The sequence below is a fragment of the Eumetopias jubatus genome, unplaced genomic scaffold (assembly GCF_037043125.1).
Source record: "Eumetopias jubatus isolate StellerSeaLion01/CBP00866 unplaced genomic scaffold, mEumJub1_p1.0 scaffold_5, whole genome shotgun sequence".
NCBI classification, from domain to species: domain Eukaryota; kingdom Metazoa; phylum Chordata; class Mammalia; order Carnivora; family Otariidae; genus Eumetopias; species Eumetopias jubatus.
In genome coordinates, this window is record NW_028274811.1 from 49,666,737 (window position 1) to 49,683,802 (window position 17,066).

At 36.3% G+C, this 17,066-nt stretch overlaps 2 protein-coding genes and 1 non-coding gene across 4 annotated transcripts in view; 1 reads left to right on the plus strand and 2 right to left on the minus strand.

The window, feature by feature from the left end:
* Positions 1-1,714, plus strand: part of PPWD1 (peptidylprolyl isomerase domain and WD repeat containing 1) — a 34,933-nt gene extending 33,219 nt beyond the window's left edge. For both annotated transcript variants that reach the window (XR_015768174.1, XM_088023329.1), the window contains one exon: positions 150-1,714. The gene's annotated coding sequence lies outside the window, so the exon portion shown is untranslated. The remainder of the gene's footprint in view (positions 1-149) is intronic.
* The window catches only part of TRIM23 (tripartite motif containing 23), a 32,489-nt gene that overhangs the window by 10,987 nt on the left and 4,436 nt on the right, over positions 1-17,066 (minus strand). The window contains exons 2-7 of the mRNA XM_028123855.2: positions 16,143-16,305; positions 15,272-15,393; positions 11,521-11,799; positions 10,336-10,518; positions 6,965-7,180; positions 2,589-2,723 (exon numbers count right to left, since the gene is read on the minus strand). Coding sequence (XP_027979656.1) covers positions 2,589-2,723; positions 6,965-7,180; positions 10,336-10,518; positions 11,521-11,799; positions 15,272-15,393; positions 16,143-16,305 — 1,098 coding nt within the window. The remainder of the gene's footprint in view (positions 1-2,588; positions 2,724-6,964; positions 7,181-10,335; positions 10,519-11,520; positions 11,800-15,271; positions 15,394-16,142; positions 16,306-17,066) is intronic.
* LOC114224691 (U6 spliceosomal RNA) lies at positions 8,219-8,328 on the minus strand. Its single transcript, XR_003612437.1, has one exon. It is a non-coding gene; the product is annotated as a U6 spliceosomal RNA (small nuclear RNA).

Consider the following 17,066-nt stretch of genomic DNA (forward strand, 5'->3'; position numbering starts at 1 on the left):
TAGAATGAGACAAAATAAACTTTAAATCAGAAACTGTTATAAGAGACAAAAGTTCATTATATATTGATAAAAGGATAGATTTACAAATAACATATAACAATTACAAATATTTGGAATTTTTTTTAAGATTTTATTTATTTATTTGACAGAGAGAGACAACAAGAGAGTGAACGCAAGAGTGGGAGAGGGAGAAGCAGGCTTCCCACTGAGCAGGGGCTCGATCCCAGGACCCTGGATCATGACCTGAGCCAAAGGCAAACGCTTAATGACTCAGCCACCCAGGCGCCTCTGCATTTTAAATATATGGATAAAAGTTTGAAAATGAGACCCAAAACTATAAAACTCTTAGAAGAAAACACAGTGCAAAATCTTCATGACAATGGATTTGGCAGTGATTTTTTTTTTATATCACTCCAAAAACACAGCTGACAAAAACAAAAGTAGACAAATGGGACCATATCAATTTTAATCTTTTGTGAATCAAAGGACACTATCAACAAAGTGAAGAAGCAACCTACAAAATGGGACAAAGTATTTGCAAATCATATATCTAAAAATGGATTCCCTTCCAGAATATATAAAGAACTCCTACAGCTCAATGAAATAAAAAATCAAATAACTCAGTTAAAAAACAGGCAAAGGACTTGTACAAAATTTCTCCAAAGAAGATACAAACTGGCCAATAAACATATGAAATGAGGCTCAACTTCATTAATCTTCAGAGAAATGCAAACCAAAACCACAATGACACCTATCAGGACGGCTACTATCTAAAACAAACAAACAAAAATTAACATGTGTTGATGAAAATGTGGATAAACTGAAACCCTTGTGCACTGTTGGTGGGAATTAAAATATGGTACAACCACTATGAAAAACAACGTAACATTTCCTCAAAAAAATAAAAATAGAACTACCATATCCAGTAATCTCACTTCTGGATGTATATCCAAAAGAAATGAAAGGTCTCAGAGAGATATGTGTACATCCATGTTCACAGGTACACTATTCATAATAGCCAAGATGTGGAAGTAACCCAAATGTCCATCAATGGATGAATGTATAAACAAAATGTTGTATATACAAACAAGGCAGTATTATTTAGCCTTAAAACAGAAGAAAATTTGGCACATGCCACAACATGGGTGAACTCTGAGGATATACTAATTGAAATCAGCCAGTCATAAAAAGACAAATACTGACTATATGGGCTCCACTTATACGAGGTATTTAGAATACTCAAATTCAAAGAAACAGAAAGTAGAATGGTAGTTACCAGGAGGTGATGAGAGAGGGGGAAAGGGGACTTATTGTTTATATGGTATGGAAGTTCAGTTTTTCAAAATGCAAAATTCCTGGAGGTATACTGAATGTGAATATACTTAACAATACTGAACGATACAATTAAAAATGGTTAAGATCAGGGGTACCTAGGTGCTTAGTCAGTTAAGTATCCAACTCTTTGATTTCAGCTCAGGTCATGATCTGAGGGTCATGAGATCAAGCCCTGCATCAGGCTCCCTCCATGCTGAGCATGGAGGCTGCTTGAGATTTTCTCTCTCCCTCTGCTCCTCCCCTCCCTCAATGTTCACTTTCTCTTTCCAAAAAAGGTTAAGATGGTAACTTTTATGTTTTTACCACACACACACAAAAATGTGATATATCTGCACAAAAAAGTGCCCTGAAGCTGTAAAAAAAAAAAAAAACAGAAAATGTCACTGAATACTGCTATGGAGTAATCTCCACAATGTACACTTATGTGAAAAGAACATAGTGAAGAAGTGTGTAATGTTTTCTACCTTTAAATGTGATGAATGTACATACAAATATATAAATAAATGTATTTCTCTATATTTTTTTAAATGAATAAAACTAAGAAAAAATTCTTGATGGTTTTCTATGGAGAAAGGAGGAAAAGTGCGGAGGGGTTAGGGATGGAAGCTGAACTTCTCTAAATGAATCCTGCTTTTGTAGATTTGACTCTGGACCATGTGAATGTTTCACAGAATTATAAAATAAGATTAAGTTCTAAAAAAAAAACAGACCCTAAAAAGGGAAAAAAAATGAAAACAAATGAACCTTTTAAATTAGGGGCAATTCACTTTAAAAGAGACCAAAATACATCAACTAAGTACAGGCCTTATTTGGTTGGGTTTTGTTGCCAGAAACAAAAAAAATCTCTTAGCCATCTGGGAAATTTGAGTAACTAACTGGATAATGGAAATATTAGAGATTCATTATTAAATTTTTTAGGGTATGTTTTTAAAACAGTCCTTACCTTTTACAAATACACACAACAATATTTCATAGATGAAATGATATGCTGGGATTTGTTCCAAAATAACCTGAGAGACTGCAGGTAGAAAGGGGAATGGGGAAAGGATCGATGAAATAAAGTTTTTAATTGTTAAAGTGGCTGACAGGTACATGGAGATTCATTACACCACTTTCTATTTTCCACTGATAAAAGTTTTTTTCAAAAAAAACCTATGAATTTCTTAGTTGTCTCTTCAAGCTGATTATCACAGAATGTAAAACAATTATGATTTATAAGAAGTCATACTTAAAAATGAAGTACTATACATTACCTTTGTAAAAGTGACAGGGATACTGGCATCCAACTGAATGTGATCTGCAACCTCTGTAAACTGCTGTTGCTGTTTTTGCAATGTTTCCAGTAACCTTGTAATTTCCTGTTTTGCCAAAACAACTCTACAATCATCCTAGAAAAGAGAATACAGTTTTCCGGTAAACTTGCTATTTGCTCTCTCTCTCTCGCTTGCTCTCTCTCTCAAATAAATAAATAAAGCTTTTTTAAAAAAGAGCCCTTCAATTGTAGAACGGATAAATTGTGGTATATTCAGAAAGGCAACACTATACCACAATGAGAACGAGCCACAGTTATACGTGATGATATAAATTTCACAAACATGTCGAGTAAAAGAAGAAATGACAAGAAGACTTCATACTGTATGATTCCATTTTTATTAATTACCAAAAGAGACAAAAATTAGATATGCGTTAGAAGTCAGGGTAGTAGTTTATCCTCAGAGGGGAAGGCAGGTGGTTATGAGAAGGGAGTCTGAGGGGTTTCTAGGGGTGCTGATAATGTTCTGTTACTTCATCTGGGTGCTAGTTACACAGGTATGCCCAGTCTGAAAATTGAGCCGGATGAACACTTATGCACACTCTATGTCCTTTGTACTTTTTTAAAAAAAATCTAATATATATGTGTAATGGTTTTTAAAAAATTGACCTAAGGTCAAATTGAAAAGCCTCCCTTGCCCTCTAGATCTCCAGACTCTCTTCAAAGTCAAGCACTTTCTAGTTTCTCAAATATTAATCCAGAGATATTCTACACACATACCAATATATTCTTCCTAAGACAGAGATCTCCTAACAGTACGTAAGTCCCATGAGAGCAGCAGTGTTTACAGTTTTTGCTCACTGTTGCATATTTACATTAGTTGGTTATGAACTAATAAACTTTGCTTATTATTTGTATGTTGTTCCAGGGGCTCAGAACAAAACCCCTGCAATTCTTGCCTTCTACTCTCTCATGCCCCACATACAAACAAGTCCTACTGGCTATCCAGAATCTGGACACTTCTCCCTCCTACTAGCCAAGCCACTATTCTCTCTCATGGGGAATTCTACAACAGCCTCCAAACTCCTTCTTTCCTTTAACTCCTTCCCTCCATCTTGGCCCTCCTTCAATCTGTTTTTTACACATCAAAGTCATCTTTTTAAGTAAGATCAAGTCATTCTTGTCAAAATTTCACAATGGCTTCTCCATTTCGATCAGTAAAACCTGAAGTCCTTCCAGTGACCCACAAAGCCTTCCTTACAGATAATTCCCTATTACTTCCAGATTTCAGCTTCTATTACCATTTCCTTTACTTACTCTGTTTCACCCACAGTGGCTTCTTTTGCTGTTCTTCAAATACACCAGGCAGACGGCCCTAGGGTTTCTGCTCTCATCATTTCCTCAGCCGGAGTGTTCTTCCCCCCATGACAGCGCGAACAAATCCCTTCACCTTCTTCCTTTTTGAGGCTTTGCTGAAATCTCACCTTTTCTTAATGATGCTTACCCTCACCATTTAATAATGCAGTCTGCTGGACCCTCATTTTTTTTGTCCTTAGTTCTTACCACTTTTTAACATGCTATATAATTTACTTATTTAGATATGGTTATGGTTTATTGTCTATCTTCTCCTTGCTAGAATGCTAATTCCACAAGATTATAGCTTTTTGTATGTTTTGTTTACCAAGATAGTCCATGTATCTAGAATGTACCTGGCACATGATAGGCACTCAAAACATATTTGCTAAATTAATAGACAAATCCTCACCACTTAGTATCATGCCTTGGACTTAGATGATGCATCATTTTTTTGGAGGGAAGGATGATTAAGCTTTGTTCTCAAAATTGGTAATAAATGTGTGATGTTCTATCCATTCCTCTGTTTAATTATCTCTGTGGCAGGAACTTTTAAGAGGACACCTGGGTGGCTCAATCAGTTGAACATCTGTCTTCAGCTCAGCCAGAATCAAGCCCCATGTCAGGCTCCCTGCTCGGCAGGGAGTCTGCTTCTCCCTCTCCCCCTGCTCTTTCTTTCATTCTCTCTCTCCCAAATAAATAAATAAAATCTTTAAAAAAAAAAAAAGTACATTGGTTGGGGTTACGGTTCTATGGCCATAAATCAAAGCAAAAGTTTGGGCACCTGCCTGGCTCAGCTGGAAGAGCATGTAACTCTTGATCTGAGGGTTGTGAGTTCGAGCCCCATGATGGGTGTAAAGATTACTTAAATAAATAAAACTTAAGTTGATATGAATAATGACTGTAATACCCTAATTTCATTTGCATTAACACAGTGAGATATCATATCATTAACAATTAGCAATCACTCTGATGAAATGCTTCAGAAACTCTAAAATACCTCTAAATATTTCAGTAACTATGAGCATACTTTTTAACATAATAAATATAAAAACACTTTGAAGTATTCAAGCAAATGAGATCTAGACATAATCCATTTCTGATTTTGCTGTGTAGCTTGATTACCCATCATGAGCCAAACAAGTATTTATTAAGCTCTTTCTATCCAGATACAAAGATAAACAAGATGCATCCGGTCAAACATCTAGAAGGATAAACAATGCCTATTATATCATTCAGGTTCAAATCAGGAGAGAATAACCATACCAGTTATGTGAGCAGAAAGAATTTAATATGAAGAACTGTTAACTGGGTGTAGTTACTAACTAGGTAACTGAAAGGGTAAAAAGAACTCTGAGGTATCATGGGGAAAGCAACTGTAAGAAACAGCTATCACTCCCAGGGCTGGGGGAATAAAAGGCACATGCTAGAATAATTAAAACTTAGAAACTTACAGGAAGGCCCCCATGAAGCCTAAACTCACGTCTCTAAGGAAAGTGGTCTCCTCATGTGAGCAGTAAAATTCACAGGAACCCCAAGCAAATGGGAACCCCAAGGAAACCACCCTTACCTTCCAGCCTTCTTCTCATGTCTCCTATTAGTGGAGCCTAGACTAACAAGAAGCCAGCTGGTAAAACACATTATGTGGTTTGTGGAGTTCCAGTCCCAAAAATCACAGAGCAGAGGAAAGAAGACTAGGACTGAAGCTCAAAGACAACTTAATAAATGGCATGTGATAAGGGCTAACCAACAGTTCAAGGCTGTTGTGTTTATAGCCTGGCCACACTCATATATAAGTCTAATCAGGTATTTAAGAGAAAAAGCTCTACTGATTTTGTAGTAAGTTTAGCTCTACAATGATTTGCAATCAACACAATTACTAGTAATATGTCAATCAAGATGAGATACACTACAGCTTACTGGGAATTCCTAGGGCAATACCCTTACATCACCCGCTCATGAGAGCAGATCCAAACAGAAATGAGTAAGACTGACATTTTTTGGCAAAATAACCTTAAATCTAATTTATTTTAAAAGCATATCATTTGAAAAACTGGGTAAACAAATTGCTTATGATACCTCAACCATCAAAAAACATAGGATGGGGCGCCTGGGTGGCTCGGTCTGTTAAGCATCTGCCTTCAGCTCAAGTCAAGATCTCAGGGTCCTGGGATCAAGCTGGCATTGGGCTCCCGGCTCAGCGGGGAGCCTGCTTCTCCCTCTCCCTCTCCCTCTGCCCCTCCACCCCGCTCATGCTCGCTCTCACACACTCTCTCTCTCAAATAAATAAAATCTTAAAAAAAAAAACAACAAAACATAGGATTACCATGACATCAAAGTCAAGAACCAGTGAATTAGAGCAGAGATAGGTAGTACATGCTAGAGGGGCACCCAAGAAAAAACAGCAAGGAAGAGACAGTTTTAAAGAATAGCAAACAGGGTGCCTGGGTGGCTCAGTTGGTTAGGTGACTGCCTTCAGCTCAGGTCATGATCCTGGAGTCCCGGGATCGAGTCCCGCATCAGGCTCCCTGCTCAGCGGGGAGTCTGCTTCTCCCTCTGACCCTCTTCCCTCTCGTGCTCTCTATCTCTCATTCTCTCTCTCTCTCAAATAAATAAATAAAATCTTTAAAAAAAAATAAAGAATAGCAAACATTTGAGCTAGACTTTGAAGAAGGATTTCCACTATCAGAAAAGGGAGATATAAGCCCCCCAAACAGAGAGAATAGTGCATGCTTAGCAAAGGAGAGTTAAAGGGCTTGGCATGAGTGAAGAACGACAAGATGTTAAAAAGCTTCTAGAACCTGTGGTTTTATGGTGTGGAGGGCACATGAAGGAGAGGACACTGATACTACTGGTGGAGCAATTCAAGGTTAGAGACCATGTCCTAAGCACAATGTTAATGCATACAGTAACATATAGTAATAATAAAATATTTACCAATAAAACAGACTAATGGTAATTATCTGCTTAACCTTATAAACCCTCCTTCTTAAAGTATGTACTAACCATGTTTAATCTACCTACCTGTTGCAACGTCTTTTCACAATGGAGACATGCTGTTGAAACCTGGGACAATAAAATAGTCATATCTTCTTGTTGCTGCCTGAGCCAAATCAGTTTTTCTCGAACATGAGCATCAACAACACTTAGAGCCATTTCTTCTTGACGACACAAAGTTTCATGTAGATCAGAAAAATAAGCTCGGACACATGACCGGGCATTCTCTGCAGTACCTGGCACCTAAGGAAATTAAAATTAGTTTAAAACAACCTTAAACATAACAAAGATTTTATATGTGAATTAATGAAACTTTAAATACTGTCTATATCCTTAAAAATTCCAAAATTGCTATCTCAACACTTGATCTTTCTCCTTAACCACAGCCTTTGGATATCCAACTGTAAGTGACATCTGAAGCAAAATGGAATACCCACTCTCCTGTCTCTCTCACGGCCAAACCTAGTTTCCTCCATCTCAGTAACTGGCAATGCCATCTTCCATGTTGTGCAAGCTAAAAAAAACTGGAGTCGCCCTTAATACTTCTCTTTCATATTCCATAACTAGTCCCTCAGAAAATTCTGACTTCAAAGTATATCCAAAATCTGATAAAGCTTCATCTCCTCCACCTCTACCAACCTGATCTATGACATTATCATCTCTCACCTGATTATAACAGTCTTCTAATTGGTCTCACTAGATCTACTCCTGCCCTCTACAGCGTATTCTCCACCCAGTAGCCAGACCGATCCTTTAAAATGTTAAGTCAAAAACAATTATTCTTTTGCCCAAAATTCTCCAATGGTGTCTCATTCCACTCAGAGTAAATGCCAAAATCCTTTTATGTGGGGTGTTCAAGGACAGAAGCCCTGAGAAAGGAACATCTGAAGATCTGAAGAAGCTAAGTGAGGAAACCACATCAGTATCTTGAAGAAGAGCATTCCTGACAGAAAGAATAGCAAGTACCCAATAAGACCCTTTCTGATCTCAACTCCTGCTACACTCTCTCTGTCATCCTACTCTAGCTGCATTTAGTCTCCCCACAGTTGTTTTGTTTGTTTTTATTGAAGTATAGTTGACATACAATGTTATATTAGTTCCAGGTGTACAACATAGTGATCTGACAATTCTACACACTACTCAGTGCTCACCACAATAAGTATAGTCACCATCTGTCACCATACAACCTTATTACAGTATCACTGACTATATTCCTTCCTATGCTGTACTTTTCATTTCTGTGACTTATTTATAACGGGAAGTCTGTACCTCTTAATCCCTAAAAATATGGAACACTTCGTAAATTTGCAAATCATCCTTACACAGGCGCCATGCTAATGACTTTTGCTGTATCATTCCAATTTTAGTATATGTGCTCCTGAAGTGACCACTCCACAGTTTCTTAAGTGCATCAGGCACCTCAGGGCCTCTGCACTTGCTCTTCTCTCTGCCTGGAATGCTCTTCCCCCAAATATTAGCATGGGTCTCATTCTCATCTGCTTTACCTCTTTGCTCAATGTTCCTTTTTCAGGAAGTCTGTCCACGAACACCCCATATAAAAGCGTACTCTCCCTTTCTCTTGTTTTTCTCCAAAGCATCTAATATACTTTTGCCATAAGTACTGACCCTTTTCCCATATTAGAATATAAACTGCAAAGGCAGAACTTTTTGACTTTTACAGCAGTATCTCCTTAGCTAGAACAATGCTAAAAGAGCGTCTAGCTCTTGTATGTGTTCAGTAAATATTCACTGAACAAAATATTTCCACTCTAGCACAAAATGTCCAATAGAGCCTTCTGTGATAATGGATACATTCTGTATCTGTGTGGTCTAATATGGTAGCCACTAGCTATACGTACTTGAATATACTTGAAATGCAGCTAGTGAAACTGAAAAACCAAATTTTGTATTTTATTTGATTTTTAAATAATTTAAACTTAAATAGCCATATGTGGGTAATGGCTACTATATTTGACAAGGCAGTACTAGTATTATTCCCCAATGACTTAGCTTTAAATTTGTTTGATTACCAAAGCAAAACATTGCATTATTGTATGTCCCTGTATATTCCATCTGAAAATACTTCTTTCTCCTCCACAATTCAATTTTTTTTAATTTTTTTTTAAATTTTATTTATTTATTTGAGAGAGACAGAGATAGCGAGAGAGAGCACAAGCGGGGAGGAGAGGGAGAAGCAGGCCTCCAGCCGAGCAGGGAGCCCGATGCGGGGCTTGATCCCAGGACCCCGGGATCATGACCCAAGGCGAAGGCAGACGCCTAACTGACTGAGCCACCCAGGCGTCCCCACAATTCAATTTTAAAAAAGCAAGCCCATAACTACCCCCTTAGTTCCTTCCTTCTCTTTACAGCTAAACTTCTTAAAAGTTAAACACACTCACTTCCCAACACCCACTTACTCTTCAATTCACTGGAGGATATCTTCCTTATTATTTCACAGACATAATACATTCAGTATCTTAATTAAACTTATTACCTTGGTCCCATTATCCCTCCCAAAATTCTTCCTCCTCCCCCATTAATGCATGATATTACCATCCATTCACTCGGGCAAGAAAGAAATCCAGGCATCATGCCTGACCCTTCAAGTTACTTACGTAATCAATACTATCAATCACTAAGACCTACCTATTCTACTACTCTAAAATCTCAAGCCCATCTACCTCTCTCCATTCTCACTACTGTAGTATTATAGGCCATAAACATCTCTCAACCAGATAATTTCAGCAACCTATTAATAGGTTTTCCTGCTTCCAATTCATTTTCTACATTGAAAAGCTACCTTTCTTAATGCAAATCTGATTATTTTATTCCTACACTAATTTTTCAATTGCTCATCACTGCCCTTGGGATAAAGTCTAAACTCTTTAACATAGCTAACAAGATCCTGCATGATTTGGCCCTTAACTCTTCAGCATTTTTTTCTTGTCATGCTCCATGCAATACTCAAAGATCCAACTGTAGTGAATTGAGTTGTTTCAATAATGTGTCCAATTCTCACTACCAGGCATTTAACCTGTGCTTCCCTCAGTGGGACAATTCACTCTCGAGCCCACTCTTCTCCCTGACTAAATTTCTTCAAATCTCAATTTAATATCTTGTATTCTGGGAAGCTTTCCCTGACTCAGCTAAATTAACGCCCCTCTTATGCAATGCTAAGGCATCCTATACTTCCCCACAAAATAAAGTTACCACACTTAAAACTGGCTTTCTTCTACGATGGATTATAAATTCCATGAAGACAAAGCCTTTTTTAAAAACTTATTTTCAGTCACTAGTGCAGTACTAGCACAGTATAATTGCTCAATAAATATAAAAAGATGAAAAGGTTAGAAGTAAAAAGGGTAAGAATGTAAAGAGAGAAGAAAAGAATTCCATACATGTTCTGTGTGGGCCATTCCAATTCCATCTTCCACTATTTGTTCTCCTCCTTCAATGTGCTGAACGATTCCAACTAATTTTCTGGAATAATCTGAAATTTCCTCAGTGAAGGTCCGTATGCAGTGAGCCATATCTAAAATTGATGCTCGGATCTGGTTAGCTTCTGGTTCCAATACTGAATGCTAAAGTGCAACAAAATTACAGAAAAGAACTCACAGTATTGACTAATGATATAAAATGCTATTTAAATCACTCCAATGATAAAAAAAAAAAGGCATCAGCCACAAGTAGCTTTTATAACACATTTACAAAAAGCACAAGAAAATAAATACTAATTTACTTTCACCCCAAAACTATTTATCCTCCAAAGAAATAATTTAGAATTTGGGAGTCCATTTATTGCTTAATAACAGTCCAAGATGGGGTACCTGGGTGGCTCAGTTGGTTAAGCATTCAACTCTTGATTTCAGCTCAAGTTGTGATCTCGGGGTTGTGAGATCCAGCACCCCCAACAGGCTCCACACTGGGCATGGAGCCTGCTTAAGATTCTCTCTCTCCCCTGGGGCACCTGGGTGGCAGAGTCCGTTAAACCTCTGACTCTTGGTTTCAGCTCAGGTTGTGATTTCAGGGTCGTAGGATCAAGCCCTGCGTCAAGCCCCACGTGAAGCCCTGCATCTGGCTCCATGCTCAGCACAGAGTCTCCTAAAGTTTCTCTCTCCCTCTTCCTCTGCCCCTCCCCCTAACACGTTCTCTTTCTCTAAAATAAATAAACCTTAAAAAAAAGATATTCTCTCTCTCCCTCTCCCCCCGTCACCCTCCTTCTCTCCCTCCCTCTAAAAAAAAAAAAATCCACGAGACTCACTATAATTTCACCATAAACAGCAGTTCATCAATAGACATAAATATTGTCAACACAATCCAGTGCATTATGAAAACATGCGCACAAAGAAATTTTGTTTCCTATTGGAAAGCTATTTTTCAGTGAAGAAAGAATGATAAGGCCTCTCTGAAATTTTTGTTAGGATATTCAAAAATTAAATCTCTCATTTATTTTCATGCCAAGCTCAACTCATTCATTACTGAACTCTTCTTCAATTCCTACTTGTCATAAAGAACCAAATCAATGGAAACAAATGGTAGGTTGGTAAACTAGGTAGAGTCATCCAGTCTAATTACATTCATACCTTGTGACCTTGATGTTTTCCATATTCTTTGCAGACACAGCACATAAGTGGGCTAGTTTGACAGCCTTCTTCCAGGCAAACAAACTCAATGGCATGTACCTGATGCTGAGAGCACATGGTTTTCTCATGAGGTTTATCAGCTAGAGGCACCCGTCTGTGTTTTGCTAATGTCTTTGTAGAATGAGTAACTTGAGAACACTCTGAGCACAAATGAGTTGCACATACAGTGCAATATACAGATGCAACGTGAGCTTCATCTTCATCACAACGAATGATGCTCTGATAAACAAGAAATTAATGTCTTCAAACTGAACCTCAATCATTATACATGACAAATTTTAAAATATAAAAGCCCATAATCTTTTTTTAACTGACCAAGCTTTACATATGAAAATATGCTGGTAATTAAGTAAAAAGGTCATTTATGACTCATCTAAGAAAGTATTCATTTCTATAGGTAAGTGAGAAGCTATTTCCAAAATTGATTATTAATATGTGCTATGAATTTGAGGCCAAAAATAAAACTGTTCTCATAGGTTCACAGTCAGTGTAAAGGTATCTTCCATGAAAGCCCCTCATTTAAAAAAAAAAAAAAGAAAGAAAGCCCCTCATTTTATATAAAAGAAACTGAACAATACAGGCTAGAAATCTTTTTTTTAAGACTAAAAAAACTGATAACAAATACATCCCCACTTGCTTAATTTTTTTTTAAGATTTTATTTTTCAGTAATGTCTACACCCAATGTGGAGCTTGAACTAACAACCCTGAGGTCAAGAGTCCCATGCTCTACTGACTGAGACAGCCAGGTGCCCTGCGCCCCTCCTTCCCCCCAACGCTGCTTTAAATATTATTTATCATGGTGATGTATAGAAAAAAGAGAAATGCAAATGCTATTTTGAGAAGCAGGTGTATGCACAAGAATCAGCTGCAAAGTTTTTAAAAACATAGATGCCCAGACTCTAACCTAGGAAATACTTATTCCAATAGATTGTAGAAGCTTGAGCTGTGTATTTTTTTCTAAAACTCCACAGGTGAGTTCACTGCACAATCCTGGGTGAAAAAGCACTGATTTAAGCAAATAAAAAATAAACAAATAAAACCTATGTTATATATAAGCTTTTAAATATTATTTCTAATTTTCATGAGTTACTGAAAAGCACCCAGTTTGAAAACCTTTATATGTCAGATAATCAAGAATGTTTTGAAACTTATGCTGAATATTAAAAGGCCATAAATGGAAAGGGAGCAATCTGGAATAAATTGTTCCAGAAATAAAAATTAGAAAACACATCAATGGTGTTATTAAATATCACATTAAACTAAAAAAAGAACCCAAAGTTAAACATTTTTTATTTGCAATTATGAGAAACAGGTACATGTAAAATTAAAAATTCATATCGTTTTCCAGACATGACAAATAATTTATAAGGTCAACATTAGACAATATTCTAATGTCTTTTGAAAGATAAAAGATATAGCACATGAAAGAACTACAAAAATTTTAGAAAACAGTGCTCCCTGCAACTGTATGGTCAACCAATCTTCAACAAAGCAGGAAAGAATATCCAATGGAAAAAACACAGTCTCTTCAACAAATGGTGTTGGGAAAACTGGATAGCAACATGCAGAAGAATGAAACTGGACCACTTTCTTACACCACATACAAAAATAAATTCAAAATGCATTAAAGACCTAAATGTGAGACAGGAAACCATCAAAATCCTAGAAAAGAACACTGGCAGCAACCTCTGGAACCTCAGCCACAGCAACTTGTTGCTAGACACATCTCCAGAGGCAAGAGAAACAAAAGAAAAACTGATAAAAAGCTTCTGCACAGCAAACAATCAACAAAATTAAAAGGCAACTGACAGAATGGGAGAAGATATGTACAAATGACATATCAGATAAAGGGCTAGTATCCAAAATCTATAAAGAACTTATCCAACTCAACCACCCAAAAATAAAAAAAATCCAATTAAGAACTGGCAGAAGACACGAACTGACATTTCTCAAAAGAAGACATATAAATGGCAAACAGACACATGAAGAAATACTCAACATCACTCATCATCAGGGAACTCACAGCAGTCAGAATAGCCAAAAGTAACAAATCAGGAAACAACAGATGTTAGTGAGATGCAGAGGAAGGGGAACCCTTTGCACTGTTGGTAGGAATACAAAGTGGGGCAGCCACTCTGCAAAACAGTATGGAGGTTCCTCAAAAAGTTAAAAATAGAAGTACCCTACACCCAGCAATTACACTACTAGATATTTTAAGGATACAAAAATAGTAATTTGAAGAGGCACATGCACCCCTATGTTTAGCAGCACTATCCACAATAGCCAAAATATGGAAAAAGCCCAAATGTCCATCGACAAATGAATGGATAAAGATGTGGTATGTATATACAATGGAATATTACTCAGCCATAAAAAAGAATGAAATTTGCAATGACATGGATGGAACTAGAGGGTATTATGCTAAGTAAAATAAATCAATCAGAGAAAGACAAATACCATATGATTTCACTCATGTAGAATCTAGGAAACAGAAAAGATGAACATGGGGGAAGGGAAAAAATACAGTAAGATAAAAACAGAGAGGGAAGCAAACTATAAGAGATGCTTAACTATAGGGAACAACCTGAGGGTTGCTGGAGGGGGGGTTGGGGAGGATGGGTTAATGGGTGATGGGCATCAAGGAGGGCATGTGATGTAATCAGCACTGGGTGTTATATGCAAGTAATGAATCACTAAATTTACCCCTGAAACTAATACCACACTACATGTTAACTAACTTGAATTTAAATAAAGTCTTGAAGGAAAAAAAATAAAAAGAAAACAGTGCTCCAGTTTGAAATTCACTTCAGTGATTCACCTTACATAAAGAAATCATGATTTAATGAGAGAAGCAGAAATCAATCAGATATTTTTTCCTTGATACTAAACCTGTTATTTTAAAGTTGATTGCCAAAATCATTACTGTTATTTACTACAACTATTCTTATATCTAGTACAGTAGTATGAGCTATGTGGACAATTCTTCAAGCATTAAAAATGTATTTTAAGGGGTGCCTGGCTGGCTCAGTCCATTGAGCATGCAACTCTTGATCTCAGGGTCATGAGTTCAAGCCCCACATTAGGCGTGGAGCTTACTTAATTGAAAAAATAAAAATGTATTTTAACCTGTGTTAATGAGCTTCGTTCTAATATTTACTGGACGATCAGCCTGTTGGATAAAGAGAGTATACTTACATACAATTTAAACTTTTCATGAAGATATTTAATAGTAGTGATTCCCTCAGGAGCTACTGCTATTTTTAAAGCATTTGGCCTCTATACTACCTGGCCTCTTTCAAGGAGTTCTCTTTCTTTGTGCTGTACTATTTATTGTTGATTCACTTTTGCACTCTCTGGTTTAATATGTAGCTTATACCTTCTTCTTACCCTTCTGTAACCTTCTTCCTCTTTGACTTTATCCTTGGGTAGAAGTGAATTACAATAAGGAAATAAGTTTATACATAAAACATACTTTGGGTATAGTATTTTCAGAGAATTCAAGTTTAAGTTTTACTGCTGTTCAGCTAGGAATATTGTTGCCTACAAAACTGTAATGTAATGAAAAGTTGTGTTTCTGGAATCCTATCTGCTGGAGCAAGTGAGGTAAGATTGTGCTTTTAATGGCAAATACTTTAAATTAAAAGAAAAAATTCATGCTCATAATAAATATTTCACCAAGTTCATCAATACCTCTCCAGATATCCCAATGGCTTCTTCTGCAGCTCCATACTGACCAATATGTCCATTCTGCAGTCGTTCCAAAAGCTCCAATAAAGCAAAATTTTTTTTCAATCCCCAAACACCTGAATCTCCTAGAATATAAAAATAAAAACTAAATCTAACAAAATGGAATATTAATCATTTTATCTCATACCTCAATAGTAATTTGTCATATATTTTAATCATTAATAATGTCTAAATCTTCAAATTCAAATTTTCCCCATTATTTTTCTCTGCTAGAACTATTGTCTTGTTAAAACTCTCTTTAAAAAACAAAAACTCCTCAGCATTGTAAGTAGAAACATACTTAAAGTTCTACTATTTTTCTATCATTTAACTTTATAAATCCTAGTTTGTCAATGACTTTTAATATATATTAAAACAAGTGCTTTACAATATTTTTTACAGCAACCTACAGTAAGAAATACATTTTCCATTACAACACAGGATAACGTACATTTATTTATACATAAATATTTTTAAAATGTATATATTTACAGCTGAAACAAAAGTTTCACACACCAGTATTCACTCTAACAGTGTGCATACACCCACATTTTTTGTTCTATTTCTTCTTTAAAATACCTACTCAGAGCCAATTAAAGTGATTTCATAACTACAAGTAAGTTCTGATTCATGTTTGAAAACCACTGTATGAAACATACACTTAATCTAAAATAACTCCTCTCAGTAAAATGGAACTCAAACAGCTATAGATAACCTTTTTCTCCATCTCTCATCTCACCTAGAAGCTGCAGCGATCAATGACTATACAAACTCCTTTTCATACAAATAAACCAAACAATTTTAAATCTTAAATACACACAACATATTTTCCTACCTAGATCTGTTACTTGTCGATCAAAAGGGCAACGAATTGCTCTTCCATGAAGAGGGAGGCGGGTAAGGCAGTCATGACAGACTGTGTGGCCACAAAGCAGAAGGCGAGGAACTTTGTCTCCTTGCAAAGAAAAGACATCTTCACAAACTCCACACTCCAGCACCTAATATTTGGAAAGGAAACATGTGCTCTTTAAATGATTTTAATAGCACACATACTTTAGGCTAAAAAAAACTCAATCTAATATATTAAATCAATCTCGTTAAATTATCCCTCCATGAAAAAAAGTCTAGAGTGTAAAACTTTAAATCACCTTTTATCATTTCATCTGACAGACCCCATAAAAATTACATCATAGTGAAATCTCCTTGAAATGTCAACTGTTAGGGATCAAGATAATGTTGTAAATTAACATCATCTTTATCTTTTGAAAATTATGTCTTGATTCATTATATCTGAATCTGTACAATATGTAATTCTACCAAACTTGGGTTCTTAAACAATTTCTCTGCAATCACCTAGCCCCCAAAAGACCATCATTAATTTGAACAGAAATCATTTGAAATATGTACTAGGGTACAGTTACCCTTGTAAATGATCAAGAACTTGTTCAGAACAGACTGTAAGTAATATTCAAGTATTTTCTAGTATCCATTTATATTACATAATGTAAAGTTAAGAAAGCACTCAGCTAAGACTTAAATTTCAATTCGTTGTTCTCAATTAATAAATATGCCCCTGGGTTAGAAAGTATGTTGTCTATATAATTCCAATTTCAGGCACATTACTTGCCCAAGCCCAGGTGGTCAGTTAAAAGAAGTGACAAGAATCAGCATATTCTGATTCCCAAGCCCATGAGATTGTTTTATAATTAGTCAACAAACTACATTTTTACCAATGAAGCACTGTTGGTACCTTTATCTC